General features: G+C 49.8%; 1 protein-coding gene across 12 annotated transcripts in view; it reads right to left on the bottom strand.

Annotated features, from left to right (window-relative positions):
• Nucleotides 1-25,603, bottom strand: part of PARN (poly(A)-specific ribonuclease) — a 242,621-nt gene that overhangs the window by 72,040 nt on the left and 144,978 nt on the right. For 7 of the 12 annotated variants that reach the window (XR_011524893.1, XR_011524894.1, XM_070568471.1 and 4 more), the window contains one exon: nucleotides 578-679. Coding sequence is in view for 10 of the 12 variants with exons in the window: in XM_070568471.1 (XP_070424572.1) it covers nucleotides 578-679 (102 nt within the window). In the remaining 2 variants the exon portion in view is untranslated. Of the gene's footprint in view, nucleotides 1-577; nucleotides 680-21,834; nucleotides 22,882-25,603 lie in introns of those variants that run through there. The other 5 variants (XM_008520520.2, XM_008520519.2, XM_070568477.1 and 2 more) reach the window with 1 other exon arrangement.

Raw genomic sequence — 25,603 nt, 5'->3', positions numbered from 1 at the left:
CATTGCTCCAACCTCTGCCTCTGACTTCTCATGGCTTTCCCTCTGTGTTTCTCAAATCTCCCTCTCCTTTCTCTTATAAGGACACCAGTCACTGGATTTGCAGCCCACCCTAAATCAGAATGACCTCATCCCGAGATCCTTAATTTAATTACATCTGCAAAGACCCTATTTCCAAATAAGGTCAGGTGCACAGCTGCCTTGGGTTTGGATTTGAGCATATCTTTTTGGAGCTATTGTTCAACCCATTACAACCCTAAGAGACTGTGAACTCCATGAGGAGAGAGACTATGTCAACCTTTCCCCACCAGCATATCCCTGGTACCCGCCACCCAGCCTCGCACACCCTCGACGCTCAGGAAATATTTGTCAAAGGCAGGACTGGCTGTGCAATTTGCGGAGACCAGTGCGAAATGAAATCACAGGGCCCCTTGTTCAAAAATGAAGAATTTCAAGATGGCAGCTACAGAGCATTCAATCAGCATGGGGTCCTTCTGACCAGGGGACCCTGACCACACAGGTCACCCGCCCGTGAAACTTGCCCTGGTTGAATGAACGATGAGTATTGAAAATTACTTACCTCGAGGGTCACCCTGGGGAGTGACTGGTGACATCATCTCCAGCCCAAGCCCCAGGCTCAGAACCCGAAGTTCTGTCCATTCCACAGATGGGGAATCGAGGCCTGAGAAGTCAAGGATGCGCGACATCAGATGGAGCCGAGACAGGACCCAGGTCTCCTGACCCCCGACCCCTTCCTCTCACCCGGCCTCTTGGTTCTTTTTTTTTTTCAGGAAGATTAGCCCTGAGCTAACATCTGCTGCCAATCCTCTTCTTTTTGCTGAGGAAGACTGGCCCTGAGCTAACATCCGTGCCCATCTTCCTCTACTTTATACGTGGGACGCCTGCCACAGCATGACTTGCCAAACGGTGCCATGTCTGCACCCGGGATCCGAACCGGTGAACCCTGGGCTGCCAAAGCAGAACGTGCACACTCACCACTGCGCCACCGGGCCAGCCTTTGGCTGACTCTTTAGCAGGAGTGCAGCACAATCAACCCTCTCAACTGCACCCAGCGCTGGCCATCTTGCAAGCTTGGGGACACTTCAAACCATGTGCAATGGGGCCACTGAAGGACCAGAAGAAAAACAATTGTCCTCAATGTAAACTAACCACAGGCTTGGCCCGAGCATCTGTGTCCATCAGAGCCACATCTGATGGCCGCTCATCCTGGAGCTGGCTGGGGTAACCTGCAACAGCCGGTCCCCTTCCATCTCACAGCCACCCCATGAGGAAAGAGCAGCTTTATCCCCATTTTACAGAAGGGAGGCTCGAGTTCAGGGTAACGTGCCTGAGGTCACTGCTGTTTGCATCCAGCTCCATCTGACTCTGGGACCTGAGGTCCGAAACCCTCAGCTCACAACCTCTCAACAATAATGCCAACACCCGTGCTATAACCCCACGCAGCCCTGCAAGGAGATACAGGTATTATCCCTATCTTCCAGGCAAGGAAACTGAGGCACAGAGCAGCGACTTGCCTAAGGTCACCCGGACAGCAAGTGGCCGATTTGGAATTCAAAGCCAAGCAATGAGTGGCCTGAGTCCTTGCTGCTCACTGCTCAGCAAGGCCACTCATGAGCCTCTGGTGGGGTCACGGGCAGAGTCCGGGAAGGGAGACATCACAGGGAGCTGCTTTTCCCGTCCGCAGACGACAGTGATCGGGCAGGTGCGCAGAGGGCCCAAGGCTCAGCATTTTCCCCAAGCACTCCCTCCAAGCCGAGTCCAGGGCACGCAGAGGGCACAGAATGAGGAAGCCACCTGGGCCATGCTGGTGTAGCTGGCACAGGATCTGCCGTCTACACACCGGGCGCTGACCCTCTCCTGGAGCCTCAACTTGTAAAGTGGGGACAATTGTGGCATGTACCTCACGGGAATGTTACAAGGACTGGATAGTTCACACAGTACCAGGCACAAATCGGCACACGATAAAGGCCTTAAAAATGCTGATGGGCATATGGGGTAGGACACACAAGTATGTGAGCCTGTTCTCCCGGCTCCCAGGGACCTAAAACCAACCCAAGCCCCAGCGAGGGGGGCCGGCTCTCCTGGCTTGCCCAGAACCAAGAGGTTCCCGGATGCAGAGCTCCCAGGGCTAAAACCGGAAAGGCCTGGGCACATAGGGACGAGCTGGGCAGCCCAGCTCTAGCATCCCAAGGCTGCTGGCTCAGCAGAGCCCTCTTTGGGCTTTCGGTTTGTTGCAAGCTCGGGGGCAGCTGGGGAGGGCTGGGAGTGGGGGTGGGGAGTGAGGATGCTGGTCACCACTGTCCCCAGGGAGATGAGGCCCTGGGCCTCAGGGCTGGGGATGGGCCTTCCCTGTGAAGTGGCGCCAGCTGCACACATCATGTGGCCTTTTCCGCTGAAATCTTTCATCAGCTGAGAATTTCTTCTCCTCCTGGAAGGGGGCCAGTTTCCCATTCGAAGTCCTTAGCAGGGTGGGGAGAAGAAGTGCGGATTCTCAGGAAGGCCCCGTGTTAGAGTCCCAGGGCCGCTGTGACAAAGAATCACAAATGGGGAGGCTTAAAACAAGACACATCTGCTGTCTCACGACTCCCGAGGCTGGAAGTCTGAAGCCGAGGTGTCCACCGGGCCCTGCTCCCTCTGCAGGCTCTGGGGAGAACCCTTCCTGGCCTCTTCCAGCTTCCGCTGGTTGCTGGTCATGCTTGGTGTCCTTGGCTTCTGGCTGCACCACTCCCATCTCTCCTCCTTCGTCACGTGGCCTTCTCCCTGTGAATCTGTGTGTCCAAATTTCCCTCTTCTTAGAAAGACAGCAGTCTAGGGCCCTGCTGATCCAGGATGACCTCACCTTAACTTGATTACATCTGCAAGGACCCTATTTCCAAATAAGGTCACAGTCACAGGTTCTGGGCGGACATGGATTTTGGGGGGACACTATTCAACCCAGTATAGCCCCCCAGGGTGGGGGACCTCCCTACACCATGCCTGGAAGGTAGTGCAGAGGCTGAGGCCCGAGTGCTGAGACACTCTCACCCACTCACCACCAGCCCACTGCCCTGACCTGTGCTGGGGTGAAGGTGGATGAACCGGGGGGAGCAGGAGGAACAATGGGTCAAGATGCCCCAGTGGCCAGGGCAGGAGCAGATGGTGACGGATGGTGCGGTGGCACTTGATGTCCTGGTCTGCCCGGCCTCCTTTCCTCCTCTTCCTGGCAATAGGGCTGGGACTTGCCTCTGAAGACTTGCCCCTCACCTCCTCTCAGTTAAGGAGCTTTGGGTAGAGATGACATCATTCCTAGCTCAGGGGATGGCCATGGTCCCAGGCCTGGCCAATCAAAGCAGTGCACCCTACTTGACACAGTGATTGGTTCAGGACTGGCCAGGCGACCCAATCAGAGCCAACAAGACACAACCTGGGCCTCTTGCTATTTACCCTTGGGAAGATGAGGCCTTGGGCAGCCATTTCCACACTACAAGGAGAGAACCTGAGCTTGAATGAAACCACCACAAAGAAACTAGATTCCAGAAACACAGAGAAGGATTCCTGACACCACGTTCGTGTACTTGGATCCAGCCATTCCTGAAGCCACATCTACACCTGCACTTTTCGATAATGTGGGCCAATCAGTACCCTTTTTGCTTAAGCCAGTTTGAGTTGGTTTTGTGTCAGGGACAAATGAAAGAGAACTGACAGATGGTGTGAAAGCACGTTGGACCTCAGTACCGAAATGGAAACTGAGGTTTGGTATGGTTGAGTAACTTTCCCAAGGTCATTGTTCTGACTTTGTAGCAGGTGCTGGGCTAGACAAAGCTTGGTCCCTGCTTAACGGGAGATAACAAACAATTACAGTGTCAAGGGGCAAGGCCAGTTTGAACATTTCAGTCCCTAAGCACACCCAGGAAGGTGAGACCCAAGAAGAGAAACTCAAGGATGCCAGAGGGAAGAGTTTTGAGGGGAAGATAGCAGACGATATGCTGAAAGGAGGTTTGGAAATAGTCCCCCAAAATTGGGAAGGGCCTGGGGCTTGGCAGAGCCCCCTGAGAGGAGATGTGAGGCCCCTCAGTACTAGGAACAGAGCTCTTTCTGGCTGCTGGGAAAGCTTGGTTCACAAGCTGTGGAGCTGCCCCCTTTGAGGGCTCCTGGCACTTGGAGTCAGAGCACACAGCAGTCTCGGCGTAGATTCAAGATGGGGGATGCGTTTCCATACATGTTCTGACCTCAGATCCTCCTGAGACGTTCTCCCAAATCTGAGGAGTGGGGGCCGAGAGCCCAAGGGTTGAACGGATGGCGGCTCACAACACATCCCATTTGATTTAGAGGAATAAAGGATTGTGACATTTTGTCCGTACTCCCCAAAGTCATCTATAAATCCAGGGCAATCCCTATGGCAGTTCCCAGGGCATTTTTCAGAGAAATAGAAAAAACAATCCTAAAATTTGTACAGAACCATAAAAGACCCCAAATGGCCAAAGCAATCCTAAGAAAGAAGAACAAAGCTGGCAGCATCACACTTCCTGATTTCAAACTATACTGCAAAGCTACGGTAATCGAAACAGTATGGTGCTGGCATAAAAACAGACACAGAGCCCAATGCAACAGAATCGAGAGCCCAGAAATAAACCCTCCCATACACAGTCAATTAATATTTGACGAGAATCTCAATAGGAAAAGGACAGTGTCTTCGATAAACGGTGTTGGGAAAACTGGATATCCACAAGCAAGAGGATGAAATTGGACCCCTATCTTACACCACTCACAAAAATTAACTCCTAATGGATTAAAGACTTAAACATAAGAATTGAAACCATAAAACTCCTGGAAGAAAACACGACGAAAAAGCTCCTTGACCTTGGTCTTGGCAACAATTTTTTGGATATGACACTAAAAGCACAAGCAAGAAAAGCTAAAATTAATAAGTGGGGCTACATCAAACTAAAAAGCTTCTGCACAGCACAGGAAACCATCAATAAAATGAAAAGGCAACCCATGGAATGAGAGAAGATATTTGCAAATGATCCATCTGATAAGGGGTTAATGTTCAAAATATGTAAAGAACTCATACCACTCAATTGTAAAAAACAAACAATTTAAAAATAGGAGCTGAACATTTTTCCAAAGAAGACTTATAAATGGCCACCAAGGACGTGAAAAGATGCTCAGCATCACTAACCATCAGGGAAATGCAAATCAAAACCACAATGAGATGTCACCTCACACCTGTTCGAATGGCTATTACCAAAAAGACAAGAGATAAATGTTGACAAGGATGTGGAGAAACGGGGACCCTTGTGCACTGCTGGTGGGTTTGTAAATGGGTACTGGCACTATGGAAAACAGTATGGAGATTCCTCCAAAACTTGAAAATAAAACTACCATTTGATCCAGCAATCTCACTTCTGGGTATAAATCCAAAGGAAATGAAAACAGGATCTCAAAGAGACAGCTGCACTCCCATGTTCATTGCAACATTAGTCCCAATTGCCAAAATATGGAAACAACCGAAGTGTCTGTTAACAGATAACTGGCTGAAGAAGATGTGGCCTTTCCATACATTGGAATACTACTCAGCCACGAGAAAGAAGGAAACCCTGCCATTTGCAACAACATGGATGGACCTTGAGTGAAGTGAAAAGAGCTAAATGAGCTAAGCCAGAAAGACAAACACTGTGAGTTCTCACTTACAAGTGGAATCTAAAAAAGCAGAACTCACAGAAACAGAGAGTAATGTGGTGGCTACAGGGGCTGGGAGTGGGGGAAATGGGGAGACGCTGGTCGAAGGGCACAAACTTCCAGTTATAAGACAAATAGGTTCTGGGATCTAATGAACAGCATGGTGACTGTAGTTAATAATACCGTCTCGTATACTTGAAAGTTGCTAAGAGAGTAGATCTCAAATGCTCTCACCACAAAAAGGAAATGGTAATTACGTGACGTGATGGAGGTGTTAGCTCACACTGGTGGTGATCATTGTGCAACGAGGAAGCGTATCAAATCAACACGCTGTACACCTTCAGCTTCCACAATGTTCTATGTTCATTCTATTTCAATAAAGCTGGAAAAAAATTTTAAATAAAAAAAATTTTCTAAAGGGCTATGATATTTTAAAAACCCACATGTGTGGAGTGATACTCATTCGTCTGACGAGTGCTGGGGGCAGGGGGGTCCCCCCAGGAAGGCTGCTGGCCACTCCCCGCCCAGCCCTGGGACCCTCCCGTCCGTCTGTTCTCAGCCAGGAGTCAGCTATTAAACGCACAAAGCACTTCGAACAATCTGGCTCAAGGCACGGCTGCCTCAGAGGCCGCCTTATTGCTGCTGATAGGATCCGTCTAGCACTTTACAAGCTTCAAGTGAGAAGTCCCAGTTTGGTAAAACACCAGGATGTCCTTCTAGGACCAAAAATCTCTTAGAGTGCTGAGCATATGATGGAAAAGAAAAACCATGTTTTCTTCCAAATGTTTAAGGAGAAACACGTAAAGACGTCTTGGTGAGTGCCAGAAACATCTGGTCACTCGCCTCCCTCCCTGAGCCACAGACGTGATGACCCAACAGCCGAGTCTTGCAATGACTCACTTCCTGCATGTCAGTGCTTTCAGGAACCACATGCAGCCGCTGCCCATTTCCTCCTGTGGTCCCAAGCTTGTCTTCCCTGAGAAAACCTCGTCAGGGTCCGGGGTTTCCCTCCAGCCTCACACAGCGGATCCTGTGACACACCCGACAAAGAAAGGTGAGCCCACTGTGTTTTCTCCCACCTGGACTCCCCCGCGCAGCCCAGGACAGCCACCCACCCAGACCCCTGCCGCCTTCCAGTTGAGGTTGACACTCATATTCTGAAAACGTAATAAGGAGAACATTCATGGTTTGCTGCAAACACGTGGTCACCAGGAAGATGGAGAGACGGCCATGCACAGAGCGATGGGGCGAGGGAACGGGGCTGAGAGGGGAAACCATCCCAATGAATCCTGGTGGCATGGGTCCCTGCACTGACACGCTCTGCCCCGTGGCCTCTGTGCATGCAGCTTTAGCTCTGGGGTTACAAGACCACCCCCTGAGGTCTGAAAAGGTGAGAGCTATGGAGTTGCCACCAGCTAAATACTGATGCCAGGGTCCCAACTGCCCAACGGTAACGTTTCCTGTGGATGGCACTCTCTGAGAGAGGCCCATTGTTAGCAAACAGCCGACTCACTATATCTTTTGTGCACATGAAATTCCTAACAGAGGATATAATGACAGAGGGCGGTGTAAAGCAAAAATCACCCCGGCCTCAGCCCATGACTCAGTGGCCCAGCTAAACGGCCATCAATGACTCATTGAAAAGCCTCAAGCTGGACACGTATCCAGCTCCAGACCGCTCCAGAACTGATCTGCTCCTTATCAGAATGAAAGGATTCCTTTCCTCCTTAACACTCCTCTCCCACCCAAAGCTCCCCCATGCACAGGCGCGTGCATGCACGCGCACACACATACACACACACACACACACACACACAGTGCTCTCTGCTCAGTCCGCCCTCCTTTCAAGAAGACAGGGTGTTCAAACTCTCTTGTGCATCACTTTGTCGCGACAACTGTCCAAACTCAGAGCGTGGCCTCTCCATGTTTATCCCTCCAGTTCACACTGGCCTTTTCAAGTTAGGCGCCCATGGGGAAATGCGTGACGTGTCACCGCCCACACAGCATTCACATGGTAGGGCCCCTCTGCAATGACCAGCAGGACCCTCACAAGCTTCAGCAACTTCATGCTAAACAACCTATTAAAGGCCGTTTTTTTTTTAATTTATAAAAGCATGTTTACACACATTAAATAAGAATAGGACCCCATAGGTGCACCCATTGCCCTTCATACTCACTCATTTTAAAGAAATCGCTGCTTTTACAGAATTCAAAGGACTGGTAAAGATTTTTAATAAGGCAGTTAAGCCTTCTGTGAATATTTTATTAAGTTCTCATATATCCTAGTTCACTAACAAAAATCAGGAGCGAGAATACTGGCACACATTTCATCTTCCATCATTATTGAAGGAGATTGAGAAGTCGACGACTCAGGATTTGTCAGGGTTTTTTTCTCCCCAGAACGTTTGTTTCACTGAAAGGTCTTGGTCTCAACTCACTCTGAAAAATTGGGATTTCATTAAATGTGAAATGAGTCAGGAGTCCACATTCTCCCAGGGTGACAAAACCCCTACAGCCTGGGGGAGGGGCAAAAAAACAAGGGGGGACTCAATTCTTGCCTCAGTTAGGTACACACATCACCGTGGGACCCAGGGAACACTCTAGATTTTTCTCCAGGCGCCACCGCAAGTAACAGCCTCTTGGGGTCCTGCAAGGACTTTAGGTCTCTGTAGACAGACACGAGGAAAGATCTCCCACAGCCTAAAGCAAAACCAGGAGGAAATACGATGCTCGTTCACTCAAAAAGCACTTCATGTCCCATAAACCTGACCTCTACTCCTCTCAGGGAGAGAAAATTGGGTTGAACTAGTATAGTTTTTTTTTTTTTTTTATAGGGAGCTCTGTAAATGCTCCAAATCCTGGGTCTGCCTCAGCAACAGCAGCGCAGGAGGAAGGTGGAGCAGAGAGCAAGGGGATCTCGCGAGAGGGGCTCAGGCTCCCACCTCTGCCTTGAGGCTGGGTGACCTTGAGCAAGTGTCTGGTTCACGTCATAAGTGGGGCGCCTGGATGAAAGGGGCTCTAAGCCCCTTTCCCGCTAAAATCTTACCGTTCCATGAGCCCACCCGCTGGCTCGGGGGGTCTTGGCTTTTGCAGGAGTAGTCATTCTACTGGTTGGATTTGGGGAACGGGGTCTGAAGTGTGACGGGGGAGAAGCCAGAGAAAATAACATCTTAGGTCCAGCACAGCTGTGTCTCCTAGAAGAGCTTGGTGCGAAGCATGGAGAGCAGACTCTGGACAGTGGCCCTCCGCTAGCCACCTCTCCTTAGGTGCTTCCCGGGTGCTGGCCCACTGTAGGTGGGCACTTTAAAGACTCACCAATAGTCCTTTGACGTGTGTACGGGTGGCAGCGACTGTTGATTGCCTCCCAACCTCCCTCCTTCTCAGTAACAGAACTCTGGGAATGAGTCTACCCAGAAAATACTGTATTAGTTAACTCTTGCTGTGTAACAAATGAGCCCTGAACTTAGCCCTGAAAACAATACACATTATTATCTCGCGGTTCCCATGGATCAGTTTTGTGGGTCGTCTGGATCAACCGCTCAGGATATTGCAGTCAAGATGTCTGCTGGGGTTGTAGACATCTGAAGGCTTGACTAGGGGAGGATGTCCTGAGTTCACTCATGTGGCTGTGGGACTGAGGGCCTCAGGTGCTCACTAGCTGTTGGCCAGGGACATCAGTTCCTTGCCACCTGGCCTCTCCACAGGGCAGCTCACAACATGGCAGATGGCTTTCCTCAGAGCAAGAGAACAAGAGAGGGCACCCAAGACAGAAGCCACCATCTCTTTGTAACCTAATCCCAGAAGTGACATCCCATTACTTTTGCCATATTCCATTGGCTAGAACAAAGCGACTAGGTCCAGCCCACACTCAAGGGGAGGGAATTACACGAGGGAGTGAATACCAGGCGGCAGCAATTAGAGGCTACCTACCTACCTGTCCTGGACTCTCTTGAAGCTAGATATGGCCACGTGACCAAATTCTAGCCAAAGAAACATAAGCAGGAGTTTTGTGGTGGACTTCTGGGAAGGCTCCTACAATGGTGCATCAGCATGTACTTCTTGTTTTGTGCAGTCTGAAACATAATGGCTGGAGCTCTAGCAGCCACTTTAGACCATGAGGTGACCTTTGGGATGGAAGCTAGCACAGGAAGACTGAAGGAGCCCCAGTCTGTGACCCCTCCTATCAGCCGTGACTGCCTGCCATGGGGGTCTTTTTTATTGGTATGCATCATCTTTTTAACTAAAATTTTTTGAATTTAATTTCATTTTTTGAGTTAAAATACATGCAACATAAACTTTACCATCTCAGCCATTTTTAAGTGTGTAGTTCAGCAGTGTTAAATACATTCACCTAGTTGTGCAGCCATCACCACCACACATCCCCGTAACTCTTTTCATCCTGTAAACCTGGAATTCTATACCTACTAAACAATAACTCCCCATTCTCCCTTCCACAGCCCCCAGCAACCACCAGCCTCGAGAGGCCTTTACATGTTTCTTTTTTTTTTTTTTAAAGATTTTATTTTTTCCTTTTTATCCCCAAAGCCCCCTGGTACATAGTTGTGTATTCTTCGTTGTGGGTTCTTCTAGTTGTGGCATGTGGGACGCTGCCTCAGCGTGGTCTGATGAGCAGTGCCATGTCCGCACCCAGGATTCGAACCAACGAAACACTGGGCCGCCTGCAGCAGAGCGCGCGAACTTAACCACTCGGCCACGGGGCCAGCCCCTACGTGAGTGTTTTAAGCCACTGTACTTAGAGCTCTGTCACTCACAGCTGAACTAGTCTTTTTTTTAAAGATTGGCACCTGAGCTAACAACTGTTGCCAATCTTTTTTTTTTTTTTCCTGCTTTTTCTCCCCAAATCCCCCCAGTACTTAGTTGTATATTTTAGTTGTGGGTCCTTCTAGTTGTGACAAGTGGGATGCCGCCTCAGCGTGGCCTGACGAGTGGTGCCGTGTCCCCGCCCAGGATCTGAACCAGCGAAACCCTGGGCCGCCGAAGCAGAGAACGCAAACTTAACCACTCAGCCACGGGGCTGGCCCCTGAACTAGTCTTAAACACTTCAGTATTATTATCCCCATTGTACAGAGAAGAAAACTGAGGTTCATGGATACATAGGACTTATCCAAGGCCAAAAGTAAGTAAGTGGTTGAGTTGGGCTTGACTTCCACTTTGTTTCATTAAAAAACACCTCCTTCGAATGCTTCTAGAGAGAGATATGGGGCGGGGGGGGGGGGGGCGGAATCCTCTGGAGTCCTGTCCCGTCTTCGAGACAGTTTTCACCGCGTGAAGTCAAGCGGGAGCCAGGAGCTGTGTGCCACGGCAGCCAGGCGAAACAGTCTCTTTACTAGGGCAGGGAGCAAAGACTGCCGGCTGCACTCATCGTGTTCCCTGTGTCTCCTGTGGGGACACTCAGCACGGAACACCATGGCCCGGGCAATTGTTGGTTTGGGACACATTTCCAATTGCAGAATAAGTGATAGGGAAGCCTGGACTGAAAGAGCAAAAACTCTAGCTAACAGATGGTCTGTGCTTGAAGGCAGGCTGCCCCAGGCTACAGGCAGGGTTTAGTGATGTCCTCCCAAACTCTCTAAGGCAAGAGGGCACCTCCCTCTGGAGAGGATCCTAATCAGACCTCCAGTGGAGTTTGACAGAAGGCTCTGGCTGAGATGAGTCATCCCCGATTCAGGGAACTCTGTTTCAAACCCCAGGACAGGCCAGAGAAAGCAGCCTCCCACGGGTGGTGGAGGGAAGCTGGTCAACTGGTCACCTAGGTTGCCTGTCAGTGTGTGAGGACTTTCTGCTCCCTGCCTTCACTCACCCTGACCTACAGCAGTACCTTCTATTGGGAACATGAACCCCATTAATGAACCTACCTGGATGCATGGAGACAAAGGATTCGTCATCAGCCTATCCACTGGCCGTGGGTCAATGAGTGCATCTCAAGGGGCTGAAACACTTGACTTTCTCAAGTCGAGCTAAACATTTCTGTTTCACCCCCATCAGTCTACACTTTCCCAGCGCTGGCAAGCTCTTTTCAGAGACTGTGGGGCTCTTCCTGTACCCAAATATGCCTCGTAAGAGTCAGGGCTTTGTGGTGGCAAGAGACAGAAACGTACAAACTGAGATAAGCAAAAGGAGGGAGGTGGTTTGTTGATTTGCGTAACTGGCAAGGGTGGGGTGGATCCAGCATGGGGCACAAACGGATCCAGGACCCAAATGCTGCCCTCCATATGCTCTCTCCAACTGGGTTGCCCTTCTCTGCTATGGCAAGTGCGTTCTCAACGTGCGCTGGGAAATGGCTGCCAGCAACCCAGATCAGGTCCTTCCAGGACAGTGGCCCCAACAGGTAAGAGAATCTTCCTTGCAACTCCACCTGCCCAGGAAGTGATGGGTCCCATCCTGCGGTAGGAGGGGTCACTCTGATTGGCTGGGCCTGGGTCATGTGCCCACCTGTGGCTAGGGGAGTGAGGTGCTGTGAATGGCAGGCCCTACCAGAATGACACGATTGAAGAAGTTCGGCTCAAAGAAATGGGGTGCTTCCAGGAAAATACAACTCCTTTCCACTTCAGTCCAACATTAATAAGCAAATAAGCAGATGAAGGCGTGTCTGTGTGAGAGGGAATTCTGTCTCTAGTCCCTGCCTAAGGTCACTGACAGGCGCCCTCGCGCCCTCTGAGCACAGAAGTGCTGCTGGTAAACCGGGCTGCTAATTTCCCATGACATTTGACCTTTCAACTCCAACCAGCTGAGTGGCAGCTGAATATAAAGCCACAGCTGGATGTTGACAGTTCTTGGCCTCAAACAGAGAGAGGGAGGAAGGTGCAGATGCCACCCATCTCCTGTGGGCAGAAGGGGCAAGCAACCTGATTTGCTTGATGATGTGTCCCAGTTCTAACCGAGGAGACACGGGGTATAAGCTCCTTTATGATTTCCCCGCCAAAAACAAGGGGCCCCCTTCCAGGAGCACAACTCTTTATCGGTGACCTTGTGCACTTGTGTCTGTTCACAGGAACCTTAGCGTGGCCAGGAGTCCAGGAAAATACGGTGGGGGTCCTCGAGGACCACCCCAAGAAGCTTCAGACTTGGTTCTGCTGTGATGTCAGGAAGCCGATGGACGCCTGCGGCTGCTTGTTGCTGTTGTCACTGCAGGGGCCGGGGCGCTAGAAGAGAGGAAGTTTGTGCCCCAGAGAGGAGCCAAATGAGCACCCCGAACAGAGAGACGGCAGGGGCAGACTTCCAGAGTCAGGATGGACCTCACGAGTGGGTCACGTCTCATTTCCTTCTTTCACAACCCCCATTAGGCTGTCAGCTCGGAGTTTTAAAGGAGGGTCTTCAGACCACCTCTCTCCGGGGTCCTGCCTTTGATCACTGTCAAGGTCTGAATCTTCCAGCCACACTCCCTCCTTTGGCACATTGTGCCCTATTGCCTTAGTCATCTCACCCATTTGGAGGCCAAGGAGAATGAAGACAGGGAGGGGAGCTGGTCCTGGCAGACACAGGGATGGACTGGAGGCCCCTTTGGTTTCCAGAAGCTGATCTGAAACCTTCCCTTTGCCCTGCGTTCCCATTGGCCCCATTTGCGACAGTAAACGCATGGCTGTACTCAAGAGTTCATTTTTCAATGTTCTGCTTTTCTCTCTTCACAGTGCTGGAGTCCAGAGGGAGGCAGAAGAGAGGGACAGAGACTTCTGAAGTCTCGCTCGAGCTCGCCTCCTCTCCGGAGGGACCTTTGCTTCCAGAATGGAGCCGTTCGGTCTATTTTTGCAGTAGAGCTGGCTGCCCCATGCCAAGGTTTCTTACCACAAATAGAACTTCTGGAAGGGCCCACTGGTTTCCTCCGCGCTTCCAGACACCTCTTCACATTTCATCTGGCTTCCCTTCTCCAGCCCCAAAAGGGAATATTCCGAGTCTCCTCTGTGTTGCTGTGATGAGGGCACCTCCAGAGGCCCTCCAGGGGGACTCCCTCGGGGCGGCCGTGAGCCTGGCCTGGCGCTTGGGCTCTGGCCTCTGGCCCACCCCGCCACCACTCCCTACAAGCTGAGCTGCGAAGCCCCAGGGGGCCGAGTCCCAGAGTGAATCCCAAACGGAAGGCTCACCCCTGAGTGAGATGGTGAAACAGACGAACCACACTCAGCGTCCTCGTCCCCTCAGCTCTCTGGCCCCTCACCTGTCATTTAACGTGGGCTTTGAGAACTCATCACTCCGAGTGTCATGGCCAAGGGATATAAAACTGAGACACTTCCCTAAACGGGATGCCTGGAATCTGGACACGCTAGAAACATCCCTGCGAGCTGAATTAAAAGAGGTGAGGGGAAATAAAAGCTCACCTCACCAACCTGCTAGGAATTGTCAACCAGGCAAGAGCTAAGTGGGCCCAAGACCAGCTTTGGTTTGTCAGGGTCTGAGGTTAGACCATGCAGGGGAAAGCTACTTTCTCGAGATGCTTGAGACAGAGCTTCGGAAGATTCCAGAACAGCAGCAACAAACCCAATCATTTGAAAGGCTCCCATGTTATGTAAGCATCTCACCTCCTCTCAGGCGGTGTGGCTGGTAAGAGCTCAGTCTGGCAGACGGACTGGGTTCCTATTTCAGTTCTGCCGCTTGCTGGCTGTGTGACCTTAGGGTGTTTCTAAACTGCTCTAAGCTTTTCCTTTCTTCTTGGGAAGCAACAAAGGGGAGAATGACAACGCGCCTGGCAGAGAATAAACCTGCAAGGATGAATAACAAGAGTCTACGAGAGCTGGACCCTTAACATGAGCGAGAGTGACACCCTCCTCACGGTCCCAACCATCCAAGCTAAAGGCTCGAGCTAAGAGGTGCCGACTCCATGTGAACTCGAGGTGCAAGTGACCCTGCCCTCGGAGCTGCTCCCAGCCGTCACGGATTTGGTCCATAAACAAGCGTGTGCATTCCCCTCCCAGCTGACGCAGCTTGCCCAAGACCAGGGGCTCCCAGACCCAGCAGGCACCAGAATCACCTGGAGGGCTTGTTTGCAGACTGCCGGGCCCCACCCCACCCCTGGGGCTTCTGACTCAGTAGGACTGGGGTGAGGCCCAAGAATTTGCAATTCTGACAGGTTCTCAGGTGATGCTGATCCTGCTGGGAACAAGGAACTTCAAAGACCCGGGCGTGTCTCGGGGCCTCCCAGCCCTCCTCTGAAGGTGGAGTGATGAGCTGGCTCCCGAGGCGGGCGTCCTGGACACCGCTGCTCAGGATTCCTAGTCCTTTGGCAGGAGCATAAACTGGAAAGCAATTTGGCCATCTATATTGAGAGCCTTTAAAGTGTTTCTGTTCCCTGATGGCTGTAATCCCCCTGCTGAGAAGCTGTCTCTTAAGAAACAAGCCTCCGGACAAAGCTTTATGATCGTCTGCGGCGGGAGGGTGCAGGTGCGTGGCGGACTCTCTCTGCTTAGAGCTAGGGACGGATGGAGGCCACAGAAAGGGGGAATCTGGGCCTAATCTGGCACTGACTCCTGCTGTACCCAGGGGACGCACAGAGGAGACTCAGGTACACAAAGGATCTGGCGACCTCCCGTCCCTCAGCACTTCTGCTCCCTTTTTTCTGTCTCCCTTCCATGTGACATCCTTCATGTGGACATATGACAGTATCTTGGTTAGGCACGTCGGCATTGTACTCACACATCCTGGAGTTTGAACTGAACCCGCCTGGGCCTCTGTTTTATCTTCAATTAGGGATAAGAGTACCTACATCTCAAAAAGATTGCGAGGCGCTTAGAATAGAGTATGCTTCAACATATAGTCATGTGCTGCGTAACGACATTTCGGTCAATGACGGACCACACGTACGACGGTGCTCGCATAAAATCAGCACCACAGAGCCTAGAGGTGTGGTGGGCTCTACCATCTAGGGTTGTGTAAGTGCACTCTATGATGTTTGCGCAATGACGAAATTGCCTAACGATGCATTTCTCAGAACACAACCCCTTCGTTAAGTGACGTGAGACTGTATTTCCTATTAATGTTACAGAAAAAACATACAGTGGAGTAGAGAAGAAAATTTACTTTCAAAAGTTAGGATTGAACACTAGAGGGGGAATTTTATTTTTTGGTGTTTTTTTTTGGTGAGGAAGATTGGCCCGGAGCTAATCTGTTGCCAATCTTCCTTCTTTTTTTCCTCCCCAAAGCCCCAATACATAGTTGTGTATCCTAGTTCCAAGTCACTCTAGATCCTTCTATGTGGGATGCTGCCACAGCATGGCTTGATAAGTAGTGTGTAGGTCAGTGCCCAGGATCTGAACTGGCAAACCCCAGGCCGCTGAAGTGGGGTGTGCCAATCCAACCACTCAGCCATGGGGGCCACCCCCTGGGAATTTATTCTAAAATGGAAAGTTCTCAAGAGCAGGGGTCATGTGTCTTCAAGGAAGAAGCCCCCGATTTTTCCCAGTGTAAGTGAACAGTGGCAGAGAACTGGGGAGAGACCTTAGTGACCACCCACTCCCTGTGGGAGCCTTCTGTTCTCTCTGGGCAGCTCACAGTGACCCACAGGAGAGTGGTGGGGATCTAGTCGGCCTGGCAGGAAACCAGGCTGAGCCAGCGTCCTCGGGCTCACACAGCTGGCGAGCGGCAGAATGAGGACTGAGCCCAGATCTGGGCGACTTGATCAGAAAGTCCAGATGCTGTGCACCACACCGTGCGCAGCACGCTGCCTCTAATGTGTGGTTTCCTCAGCCCGTTATTAACAGAAACTCTTCCAAGAGGCTGAGTGGGAATGAGCGAATGGAAAAGGGAGACAATGAGGCCTCTGAGACCCAGCAAGGCGGGGTTCTCTTATCACACTATCCATCAGGACGCTAAGTGCTTGCTGATTCACACATACCGGGCGGAAGATGAAGTCAACTGGACAGCGGAGAATTACCGTGCTTGTGAAAACAACAGAACACCCAAAGGACCCTCCATTTTTTCCCACTTAGACCCAGGCTCCAAAAGCAGGCCAAAGCCCAAGCTCGTGAGTCACGATCCTTTATCAAGGTAACTTGTAGGCACGGCGCTCGGAGATGCTATTTAATATTACCTCATTCAACAAATGGAGGACCTGCTGGGTAAGATGAGTCATTCCTGAGTAAAACGAGCGACTCTGAATTCCCAGATTCTGGGTATCGAAAATAAGAGGCTGGGCCAACTGGACCGCAGGGCACAGAGGGGAGACGTGCAAAGAGAGTCTACCTTCCTAGCACGGGTCTAAGTGTTTTCAAGGGTCTGGCGGTTGCCAGGCATGAAGATTCGACTGTCCAGGCGTGGAGCACTGGGGAGGGCAAGTCGGGGGAGGAGCACTCCCCCACCCACCTCGAGCTGGAGGCGGCGAGCGTCAAGGGCAGGTAACCAGTTCCCTGGCTGGTCTCAGAAATACGGCAAGAACTTTCCATGGACAAGCTGCATAAGCCAGGCACGGGAGCACAAGGCTGCCCTCTGCACAGGGCTCCCCACAAGTGCACAATTTGCACACCCAGGCAAGCGTCTTTGGCTTCAGGGTTTCCGGTCTAGTATTTCCCTTAAAAAAAAGGGCATGACACAAGGTTGTAATCTATCATAACATTAATAAAAAAATTAAAAAAAAATGGGCATGAGAATTCAGTCTCTTTTCTTCTGAAACACAGATTAAAGTCCATCCCTCCCCCCAAAAAGAAGGAAAAGAAAGGGGGCTCTCTTTGTTGTCCTGTCTTTTTCCTTGGGATTATCTTGTCTAAAACATTTCAATTATAAAAGGCCCTTTCAGCTGGTGAACATTTTCACCAGGCCCGGCCGCAACCAAGAGCTTCCTCAAGTTCAGGTTCACGACATGACTAGAAAAAGCAGGAGGCCAAGACGGCAACGGGCAAGCGGCTGCAGACAGACCGAACAGCTTCGGTAGGGACCAGACAACTTGGAGGAGAGGACGGCTCACAACCAGGAGAAACATGAACTGGCCATCAGGGATCCCATTTCTCCTCCTCGACAAAATCGGACGCGTCGATTTACTCCATGAATCATTTGGGGGAAAAAAAAGATTTCAATTGAAGTCATGAAACCTAAGTCATGAGATTAAAAAAAAAAAAGCATCTCAAAACATGGCACTATTTTTAACACTCGCTAGTTTCCCAGGTCAGGAGAGAGTGGCCTGGCCTGGCCTCAATAGGAACCAAGGGTCACAGCATTTTCTGCTCCATGTCAAGAAAAGGGCTGCAAAATTGTGCAGGTGGGAGCTGCACACGCAGGAGGGAGGAGAGCCTCTTTGTGCTGTTGTGCAGTAATATCAGCACACTTTAAACACACACACACTCAAGACCCACACTTGTCATCAGGTCAACAGAGTTTTGCACGATGCACCAAGAAATCCAATAGGAACGGTCTTCTCCACAAACGGTGCTGGCATGACTGGATATCCAACATGGAATGAAGGGACCTCGACTCCTCATACCAAACTCCCCCAAATTAATTCAGGATGGATGTAGACTTAAACATAAACGCTAGAACTATAAAGCTTCTAGAAGAAACACGAAAGACTATCTTTACAACTTGAGAGTTTCTTAGAAAGGACATAGAGAAAATCGATAAAGTAGATTTTAGTAAAATGAAAAATTTCTGCCCAGTAAAAGACACTGTTAAGAAAATAAACATGTTGCTGGAGGAGTGTGGATCCCGAATGTTCTCACCACAAGAAACGGTGATTGTGTGATGCAACGGCGGTGTGGGCAAGCGCTACAGTGGTGATCTTTTTGCAACATATGGGATATCAAGTCAACATGTTAAACTTACACCATGTTCTATGTCAACTGTATCTCAGTAAGGCCGGAGAAAAAAAACAAACAAACAAGCCATACACTGGACTGAATATGTGCAAAACTGATCTGACAAAGGGCTGATGTCCAGAAATATATAATGAAGGTTGTTTGGCTGTACACCCAGTTGCACAAGCAGAGCGGGACAGGTTGCAGAGAGATTGAAGAAAAGACCTGGAGATGGTACACAGGGCATAAAGGTTTACTGCGTCTTGCTTGTGGGGAATGTCTGGGAGTGGCCGGCTGGACCGAATGGTGCACCTGCACCCGCTACCGTGAATGGAGAGGGGGATGCTTATATAGGCAGGGGAACAAGACTACATGCTTGCCAAGAGGGACTGTCCTAGCATGGGCAGCATTCCAAGGATCACAAGCTCACGTGGAAGAGCTCTGTGTTCCCTCAGAATGTGATGTTCTTTGAGAGAAACAGTTACAATGTCGGATGGTGGGTGTTCTGCCAGGACACATGGTTGCTATAAGGCACACAGCTTATTGCCAGGCAAGCATGACCCTACAAATGTCTACAACTTAATAACAGAAAGACAAATAATCCGAGAAAAGGCAAGAGAATTGAATAGATACTTCACAGAGGAATATATACAAATGGCCAATAAGTACATCGTCATTAGTCATCAGGGAAACATGAAGGAAACCTGCAATGAGTATACCATACACCTGACAGGACGGCCAAAGACTGACAACGCCAACTGCTGCCAAGGAAGGGAGCTACTGGAACTGTCATACATTGTTGGTGAGGGTATCAATGATACGAGCACTTTGGAAAAGATCTAGAAGTTTCCTGTAATACTAAACATACACCTGTCCTATCATCCAGCAATCCCACCTCCCCAAAATGAAAGCTTTTGTTCTCAAAAAGACTTGTACTGGAATGTTCACAGCAGCTTGATTCATAACAGCTTCAAACTGGAAAGGGCCCAGGCGTCCATCAGTTGGAGACTGGACAAACTGTGGTGGCTGCACCCTCGGCAACAAAAGGAACTGCTGACACCTGCAGTGACACGGATGGATCTCATCACTCTGAGTCAAAGAGGCCTCACACCAGAGTGATTCTGTTTCCATGAAGTTCTAGAAAAAGTCAAACTAATCTGTGGTGAAAAAATTCAGACCGGTGGTTGCCTCTGGGGGTGTGAGAGGGGTAGGGGTTGACCGGGCAGAGCAGAAGGGAATATTCTGGGTATTGTACTGTATGGTAAAGTACTGTATCTTGATAGTTTGGGGTCCACTCATCAGAACTTGTGAAACAGTACATTTAAGTTCTGAGCATTTCACTATGAATTTTATCCCCACTGACCCTCAAATATAAATAAATATTAGACTCTGGCTAACAACAAGCTGAAGTATTTGGGAGGGGGAGTGCACTGTTTGCAACTCACTTAGAAATGCATCAAAAACTAAGATAAATTGCACCAGCCCGGTGGCGTAGTGGTTAAGTTTGCGGGCTCTGCTTCAGCAGCCTGGAGTTCACCGGTTCGGATCCTGGGTGCGGACCTAAGCATTGCTGATCAAGCCATGCTGTGGCAGGCGTCCCACATATAAAATAGAGGATGATGGGCACAGATGTTAGCTCTGGGCCAGTTTTCCTCAGCAAAAAGAGGAGGATTGGCAGCGGATGTTAGCTCCAGGCCAATCTTCCTCAAAAAAAAAAAAAAAAAAGAAAGAAAGAAACAAAACTAAGATGAATTGAAGGATGGATAGAGGGACGGCTGAACGGTTATGTAATAAAGCAAATACAGCAAAATGGTAACTGCACAATCTAGGTGGGGAGTAAATGGGTGTTCACTGAACAATTCTTTCAACTTCTCTGTAAGTTTGAAAATTTTCATAATAAAATGTTGGGAGGAAAAAACTGAACAAAGCTATAAAAAATGGATAGAGCCACGGTGCTTAGCCTGCACCTCAGCTCCAAAATCAAAGAACTACAGAAGCATTTGCAGGAAACACGGAGGTCCCCACACCCATGTCTGCCTCCAGGTTTGGCCGCGGTCCTCAAGAAAGACACAGCCCTAAGCACAGCCCCGTCATACTATGCCTCTGGACCTCAGTTGTATCAAAACACCCGAAGCACCATCCCAGGGTTGTTATGCCCAAGACACTCAACAAAGCCTGGTGTGTATGTCTGGAGGGGCGGAGGGCCAGCCCAGTTCACCTGTTTTAACTCATCTGTTACCTTTGGGAAAATAGGGGCCCGGGCGTGTACGAGGTCTCCGCTGGGTATTTAATTCTAAGCCAAGTCCCACGTGACCATGCCTATGTGGGCTCCCGTGGATGGAAGCAGATACCATGAGGGTTTCACATCAGAAGCGTAATCTTCCACTATAACTACAGTTTCTTGCGCACTGTGTATGCTGGGCATTTTACCTAATTTCATTTAATCCTGGAAACCATCCTAGGAGGGAGGTTTCTTATCCTGATTTTACGACTGAGGAAACTGAAGCTCTGAGAGGGTACTAAATACTGTGTCCGGGAACACACAGCTGTAGCTGGCAGGAAAGCAGAGTTCCATGAGGCTCGGGAGCACAGGTCCTTTCTGGAAAGCAAGCAAGGAGGGTGCAATGTGTGTCTGTAAAGCTCTGTGAGCAGAGAGCACCGGGCTTCAGGGCACAAGGAAGAACTTCATTACGTGGGGCAAGAGGCCAGCCTGCGCTCCCAGTGAAGACCTGCACCCCGCGGAGGCTGTTGGCCCGCCCGGCGCTCTGCATCTCCACGCAAGGCCTGCCCCTTAGGCCACACGTGTTTTTTCATTTGTGCCCAGCCACAGCCTGCTGCGGGTTTTCCCTCTTGTTCAGCGTGTTAAAGAGAAGCATCAGGCACTCCGCGCACCCGCCCCCCCGCCCAACCCCATCCCCCGTAGGTTTTCATGACTCGGCAGGGTCCGCAGCACCCTGGAAGGCCCTCCTGGTGATACTGTCCTCACCGCCTGTCTCCACCCTCCTGCATGCGTCTCCACCAGCTGTGAGCAGTGACAGCTCAGCAGGGTGAAGCTCGTCCTGCCAAGTCTGGGTTTGCAGCTTTGTGGCTATCAAACTCCTGGGGAAGGGGGAGGCAGGGAAGAGGGAAGTGTCAAGAGGCTCTTAATTGGGGAAAGTGTTGCAAATCTGAATTCCAGGTAAGAGCTCAGATTCCTCCTGTGGAAAAATGCAGACAGCCATTTGCCCCAGAGCTCAACTCCAGCGCTGGGCGTCTGACTCCTTAAGGCAGCTATAGGGGTTAGAGGCAAAAAAAGAAAAAAAAAATCCATAAACACTGGGCTTAAGGACTTACCAGAGCTTGTCAGGGGTGATCTTTACAGGGAAACATCTATGTAGAGATTGAATATGTCATTCACTTATAAAAAAGAAGAAGGAAAAAACCAGAATCCTATGAAAATTTCTTTAATTTTCACCTTCTGGAAATACATTTTTCATTTTTATTTCCATGATACAAAAATGTTAAATATCTAACATTGATCTATATGAAGCAGATCTATGAAGTAGATCCAGGAAATTCTGTCGCTCTTGCGATCTGTTTCAACAGAGAAAGGGCTGGTGCATGTTGTAGATTTGTCATGATTCCACGCACACACGTACGCGCGCACACACGCACATGGACGCACACACGCCACCCAAACAAACAGAGCAGATGACCAGGCTAAGACTGGAAGAGTGAGCGCAGCACTACAGGTAAAAGAGAAATGAACTTTTTCACTCATACACTCCGCTCTGAGAAACTCACATCTTAGGAAAATAACTCTGCATAGATATGCCCCAGAGGCCAAGGCATATTTTAAGTTCCTTTCTGGGTTGATGCGGGAGACGTTTTCCTACTGGAGACACAAGTTTGAGAGCTTAATATTCTCAGGCTGCTGTGGCGGGAAGCAGGCAGACACGGCCGATCTCTCCACCGGGAGACTGGAACCGCGTCCTGCCGCTGCCCCAGACTCTGAGCGTGAGAAGATGGATGAGAACCTCTCGAAGGTGGAAAGAGCTCAATCCCAAAGCCATGGTCACAGCATCCAAGAATCTCGGCTCTTTTGCATATTTCAGGGGTGACATTCCCCATCCGATGGATTCTTAAACACACTAATTCATGACAGGAAAAGTTTCACACAAGCAACAAGTAATTAGCTGGTTAATAATGCACACGTTCACGACAGCCTACAACTGTGCTGAGTGTCAGCAGGCAGTTTACATTAAAAAGGAAGAAAAGAAACACAGCTGCAAAAATAAAAACTGGCTTTTTTCAGGAGACATACTTGGTTTCAAACCCCTCCCATACCACATTTATTAAATTAAATACAGTATGGCTTCCAAATGTGCCGGCTGGCTCCTCCTCGGCGACAGTACCAGGAATTCGTTGTGCTCAGGTCTGGGTTACCACGTGTCAGGAACTTCAAAGAGCTTGGCAGAGCTGTCCGACAGGCTTCCTGGTGGGAAAGGACAAAGAAGATGAACACGGCGAGGACAGCACCTGGAGGAGAGGCGGCAGAAGGGCACGCAGCAGTGCCCGGTGCGGGGGCAAGGACAGCGTCGGCTAGGCCAGGGTAGGGCGGCTGCACAGCCTCAGCTGAAGAAGTCCATAGACAGGTCCTGTCTATGGAGAGGTGATGCCCCGGAACAGCACAAGCAGGATTAACGTAGGCCTCCCTGCCTCGGCTCGGGCGCCTCTATTTTATGGGGGTTAAAATGTGGATGCTTACAACGTTGCTCAGTGAGCACACGCACTGTATGCTTTGCTGGCCAGCTGGGCCACTAAGTGCTGGGCACTTAGTCCACTTAGTCTTCATAAAAGTCCAACACAGTGGTATCAATATCCCCATTTTACAGACGCAAGAACAGGCTCCGAGAGGCTGGGTAAGACGACCAGTCACACAGCTGGGGAGCGGCTGGGAGGGGATTTGGATCCTTCCACGGTCCCAGGAGACTGGGTTTCTCTGTGCTGCGGTGTACTGGCACCTAGATGAGAAATCTCAGGGGCTGGTGGCTATAGAGTGGCGGCTAGCTGACCAGTGGGGGTTCAGAGATCCCAAAAAGGGCCAGAGAAGCCTGCAGCTTTTTTCAATTTCAGCAACACTGCCTGAGGTCTTCCTCGAGTGAAGGGCTTCTTCAGTTGCAAACAGTGTCGCCCCAAAGCTAGCAGCCCTTCTCCTCTACTCATGCTACTTTCTGCAACGGCAGCAGCAGCACAGCTGGGTCAGAGCTGAGCGAGTGGGAATGAAGTCAGGAGAGAGCGTGTTCCCTACGGAAAGTGTGGCAGACCAGGCACTACTGCGAGAGCGGTGTCACGTGTTCCTGAAGCCATAAAGCAGGGCTGGCAGGAAAACCGGCAAAGGCGAGCCCAGCTGCTAACACTCCAAGATTTCAAAAGGGGAGAGAAGTCTTTGATGCTGCCTGAAATGGAGAGTAACTTTTAAAAATGGGTGTGTGTGTGTGTGTGTGCAGGGTCCCACAAAGCAGGAAATCGCTCAGCTGAGAGTGGCTGCTGTCAACTACAGGAATGCCTAAAGCTAATAGCTATAAACACACGAAATCATGGTGATTTCAGCTACAATGGGAATTCCCACTTCTGATCATTTCTTGAGATAAAATCCAGAGTGACAGGATGAGAAGACCAGGAGAGGGCTAAGTTGTCTCATCGCTGTGTTGAGCACGCATATCTCAGGACCCAGTACAGATTGCCAGGCTGCTCCTGAGAAGGGCCGAGGGGCAGCAGATGACCCACGTGAGAAAGATTCCCAGGAGCCAGTTAGAAAGGGAATAAAGATGATTAAAAAACAAAACAAAATACAAACACTGTCCCCCCCAGAACAACTCAGTACTGCAGATGGCCCCTGATGCGACACAATGGCCTGAGCCTCAGCCACACTGTCATACAATATCTAATCAACATCCGTAAGGGCATTTTTATAACTCACATATCAAAGAACTATTACAGCAGCCTGTTAGCCACTGTAAAGGTCACAGCTACAAGGCCAAACATGGGGAACTAAAGTAAATTAAAACTAGCTGAGAGGAAAAAAAGATCAATGCCTAAAAGCAACTACACCGTCATATCTACAACAGCACCCGCTGTGGTCAGGCGGGAGTGTGTGTGAGTGAGGCCCCACGCTGTCCACACACAGGAAGGGACTCCATGAAGGGCTGGGGAGAAAGAACGGAATAAACAAAAGCTCTGGGCTGAGCCAGTCTGGCCTGCCCATTGTACTAGTTGCATGACTCAACAGCTCTCACGGCCTCATCTATAAGATGGACTGAATATGACTTCATGCCGCATAGGACTTCTGTGACGGAGCAAAGTTCCTGGCACGGAGCAAGGTTTTAATGCACATTAGGTCCCTTCCCCTTATCAACAAGGTGGCCCAACATTGAACACGGCTGTTCCCCAGGAAGCCAACAGTCTGCTAGTTTCCACTGCCTAAAACGTGCAGCTCTGAGCAAGAAGGACGCGCACAGAGGACCCAGGGCTTGAGCGGCTCCGTCCCTCCACCAGTACTGGGACTGTCCTTTTTAGCCACTCTGATGGGTATACAGTGGCATCTCATCATGGCTTTGATTCGAATTTCCCTAATGACTAATAATGTTAAAGTGTGTCTTCATGTGATTATTTGGCTTCCAAATCTCTTCTTTGGTGAAACATCTGTTCAGATCTTTTGCCCATTTTTTTCCTTGGGTTGTTTGTTTTCTCCTTATTGAGTTTTGAGAGTTCTTTATATATTCTGGATACAAGTCCTTTTGGGTGTTTTGCAAATTCTTCCAGACTGTGCTTTTCTTTTCATTCTCTTAACAGTATCTTTCAGATAGTTGAAGTTTTAAATTTTAATGATATTCAATTTATCAGTTTTTATCTTGGATTATGCCTTTGGTATCAAACCTAAGAAATCTTTGCCTGACTCAAGATTGCAAAGATTTTCTCTTATGTTTTTGTCTAGAAGTTTTATACAAAGTTTTAGGTTTTACATTTAGGGGTACAATCCATTTTGAGTTAATCTTTGAGTGTGATACGAGATAAGGATTGAGGTGGGAATGCACAATGGTGCAGCCACTTTGGAAAACAGTGTGCCTGTTTCTTATAAAGCTAAACATATAGTTACCATCTGAGCCAGCAAGTCCACTCTTGGGTATTTACCCAAAAGAAATGAAAACTTAGTT

The sequence above is a fragment of the Equus przewalskii genome, chromosome 12 (genome assembly GCF_037783145.1).
Source record: "Equus przewalskii isolate Varuska chromosome 12, EquPr2, whole genome shotgun sequence".
In the NCBI taxonomy this organism is placed as follows: domain Eukaryota; kingdom Metazoa; phylum Chordata; class Mammalia; order Perissodactyla; family Equidae; genus Equus; species Equus przewalskii.
Note: the sequence above shows the minus strand (reverse complement) of the source record. Positions and strands in the feature narration are given on the sequence as shown.